A 3,592-nucleotide genomic window follows, 5' to 3' on the forward strand; every position below is an offset into this window, starting at 1 on the left:
TTTCTATGTAGGAAATACCAGGTAGAGCTCAGTTAGCGATTAAGTTTGACCGTGTTAGCGTAGCATGAGACTGGTTTTGTTGGCTCACATTTCTTCAAACACCAGGCCCGTGCAGGAAGTTAGGCGGGTCCAAGTTGGACTGGACTCTCACCTAAAGGGTTTGCTCCTCTGAAGATTTTTTCCAGGTCTTGTGGAGGCATGAAGGGCAGAGACTGGATGTACTTCTGGGCCTGTAAAAACAAACTAGTAAATCAATCACCCTTCACCCTTCACCATGTATTTACAGCTCTCTCCTTTTTTTGTCTCACGTGTTCAGAGCAGATCTTTTTTAACATCTCCGGCGTCGGGGTCCCGACCACCTCCATGATTCTCTTCAGCTGGTCGATATCTTGGAGCAGGAAGAGTTAAGGCTTACAAACTGGGACAGAATCGCAGAATCAGAAGTTTTGATGGGTAAATCTAATTTTACGACCATAAAGGATACAGTCAGTGCCGGGAAAGAGGACTTTTCCCTTCAGCAGCTCTCCCATGATGCAACCAACTGACCAGATGTCAACTGGAACAGAAACAATCAGATTTATTTGGAGGCGTTTTAGCGAGCTAGCTAACAAAAAGCTCCATAATCTTATTTTAAATCACCGTTCTGATTGTAGTGCATCCNCGTGGACATTAAAAATATAGCTGATTGTGTCATCTGTGTTTGAAACGTTCTGAAACTTACTCTGTGGATCAGTCCTGCTGAATGGATGTACTGTTGAGCAGCCGATGGGGTGAGGCGGGAGGCCGAGGGGAGGAGAGGACATAAAGGAGACGGAGGTCAAGAGATCAGCTCAACACATTAGCTCTTGCCTAAAGCGAGACGGCTTTTGTTTGCTCCACGACGATGAGGCCAACAGCAGCTGGACCGGGTCACCAACTCTCAAACAAAAGACTTTTTAAACTTATTATTCTCCAGGCTCTCCACGGTTCAGCTTCAGCAAACTTTTGCTCTATTTTTGTTTCTAGTCTGTGTTAATTTTAGCTCTTGTTTAGCTCATTTAGCTTTAGCACTTATGCTAAAATTAGCAACAGTTCTGTTGCTTTTACATTTTAGCTTCTAAAATGCTGTTTTTAGCTCCTAACTTGCATTCTGTTTTTAGTTTTTGTTCGATCACTTTTAGCTACTGTTTTACTTGTTTTAGCTACTGTTTTACTGCTTTTAGGTTTTAGCTATTGTTTTTCTCTAATAGTTCATTTTTCTACTGCTTTTTAACATGTGGTACACATTTTAGCTTTAGCATCTGTCAGTTAGCTACTGTTTTGTTGTTTTTACATTTTAGCCACTGCAGTGCTGTTTTTAGCTCCTAACTTGCATTTTGCTACTTTTAGCATTTGTTGTATCGCTTATAGCTACTGCTATCACTTTTAGCTACTTTTTAGATGCAAAACAATAGCTTTTGGCTGTTGTTTTGTTTCTAATAGTTCAGTGTTCTGCTGCTTTTTAACTTGTGTTCATTTTAGCATTAGCATCTGTTTTGCTAATTTTATCTACAGTTTTGTTGCTTTATCGTTTTAGCTACTATTGTGCTGTTTTTAGCTCATAACTTTTACTCCGCTGCTTTTAGCTTTTGTTTGAATGTTTTTAGCTACCTTTTTTAACGGTTTTTAGCTTTTAGCTATTGTTCTGATTCTAATTGTTTAGTGTTATGCTATTTTTAACTTTTGTTTCGCTCATTCTAGCTTTAGCATCTGTCAGTTAGCTACTGATCTGTTGCTTTTACATTTTAGCTACTGAAATGCTGTTTTTAGCTCCTAACTTAAAATTAGCTACTGTTCTGCTAATTTCATCTACTGTTCTGTTGCTTTTACATTTTAGATACTGAAGTGCTGTTTTTGGCTCCTAACTTGCATTTTGCTACTTTTAGCATTTGTTGTATCACTTATAGCAACTGCTATCACTTTTAGCTACTTTTTAGATGCAAAACAATAGCTTTTGGCTGTTGTTTTTTTTTTCTAATTGTTCAGTGTTCTGCTGCTTTTTAACTTGTGTTCATTTTAGTATTAGCATCTGTTTTGCTAATTTTAGTTTTGTTGCTTTAACGTTTTAGCTACTATTGTGCTGTTTTTAGCTCTTAACTTTTATTCCACTGCTTTTAGCTTTTGTTTGAATGTTTTTAGCTACTTTTTAAACTGTTTTTAGCTTTTAGCTATTGTTCTGATTCTAATTGTTTAGTGTTATGTTATTTTTTAACTTTTGTTTTGCTCATTTTAGCTTTAGAATCTGTTTTGCTAATTTATCCAGTTTTGTTGCTTAACGTTTTAGCTACTATATTTCTATTTTTACATCCTGACTTGTGCTCTGCTACTTTTAGCTTTTAGCTATTGTTCTATATATGTTTAGCATTTAGATTTATTAGCCTTTTTAAATAAATTTTAGCCACTACTTTGCTAATTTAAGCCCATGTTAAGGTTGTTTTATAACGACTCAGTTTTAGCTTTGTTGCCAAATTTCAGTCATTCAAGACTGCTTTACTAATAAACACCTCAGAGTAGTATTATAGTACTATCTGAAAGTGATGTAATAAGTACTTGGTTTTATTTCAAGTGAATAAAACATGATGATGTAGATAAATGTTTACCTTGAGGCCGCGGAGAAGCTGGTAGATTAAAAACTGCACGTGTTCGTCTGACAACCTCTGAAACTTCACGATGTTATTCAGATCTGCTCCCATCAGATTCGTCACCAGGTAGCTGAAGAGAAGAAGGGGAGGATGGATGAGTTACAGCTGCCATGGGAACCAGACATCTCAGCCTTTAATSCGTCTCTGTCCACGCGGCCCTCAGTAACACCAGGATCTCTTTCTTCTAACAAACTGAACTCACAGCTCGTTGAAGTCCTCTAACGAGGCTGCAGGAGTGAAGACGTCCAGCAGCCCGATCACCTGCAGAGACGGAGACAGACGCGAGCAGAGCTGATCAATAACGGAGCAGAAAACACGCAGAGATGMAGCTGGGCGTTCATTTATTTATTTATTATTTTACTAACGTTCTCGTGTTTCATGTGCTTGAGGAGCCGGAGTTCCCGGTACGAGCGACGACTGTGGATCAGAGACTGAAAKGGCCTGGAGAGCTTCTTCACCGCAACCTTTTGTCTCAGGACGACGTCGTAAGCTGAGCTGGAGAGGGAAGAACAGGAAGGTTAGAGGCTGGATTCTTCCAGGTCTGCTCAGGGGTCCGGTCGATGGTCGAAGCTCAGATTCTGGAGGAACAGTGCAGGTTCCGTCCTGGAACTCTGGACCAGCTCTTTACCCTCACTAGGGCCCTCGAGGGGTCATGGGAGTTTGGACCAGTCTACGTGTGGACTTGGAGAAAGTATTCAACCGTGTTCCTCGAGGTACACTGTAGGACTGTGGTTCCCAAAGTTGGGGTCAGGACCCACAATGGGGTCCCAAAACATCAAGTTGGGGTCCTGAAAAGTTTTTCTGAATTAATTATATTAGAAAATAACAACTAACATTTTTTGTTTTTGCTGTTACAAAAGAGTAAGTTTACTTAAAATGGACAAAAACAGCATAATGAATATTGTAGGATTTAACCCTACTCTTCTTATAAC

At 39.4% G+C, this 3,592-nt stretch overlaps 1 protein-coding gene across 1 annotated transcript in view; it reads right to left on the reverse strand.

The window, feature by feature from the left end:
- mapk11 (mitogen-activated protein kinase 11) overlaps positions 1 to 3,155 on the reverse strand; it is a gene marked incomplete at its 5' end in the record, with an annotated part of 7,133 nt that extends 3,978 nt beyond the window's left edge. The window contains 4 exon segments of the mRNA XM_014026998.1: positions 722 to 751; positions 2,619 to 2,730; positions 2,863 to 2,921; positions 3,026 to 3,155. Coding sequence (XP_013882452.1) covers positions 722 to 751; positions 2,619 to 2,730; positions 2,863 to 2,921; positions 3,026 to 3,155 — 331 coding nt within the window.
- Between the last annotated feature and the right edge of the window lie 437 nt (positions 3,156 to 3,592).

Source organism: Austrofundulus limnaeus, unplaced genomic scaffold (genome assembly GCF_001266775.1).
Source record: "Austrofundulus limnaeus strain Quisiro unplaced genomic scaffold, Austrofundulus_limnaeus-1.0 Scaffold607, whole genome shotgun sequence".
Classification (NCBI taxonomy): Eukaryota; Metazoa; Chordata; class Actinopteri; order Cyprinodontiformes; family Rivulidae; genus Austrofundulus; species Austrofundulus limnaeus.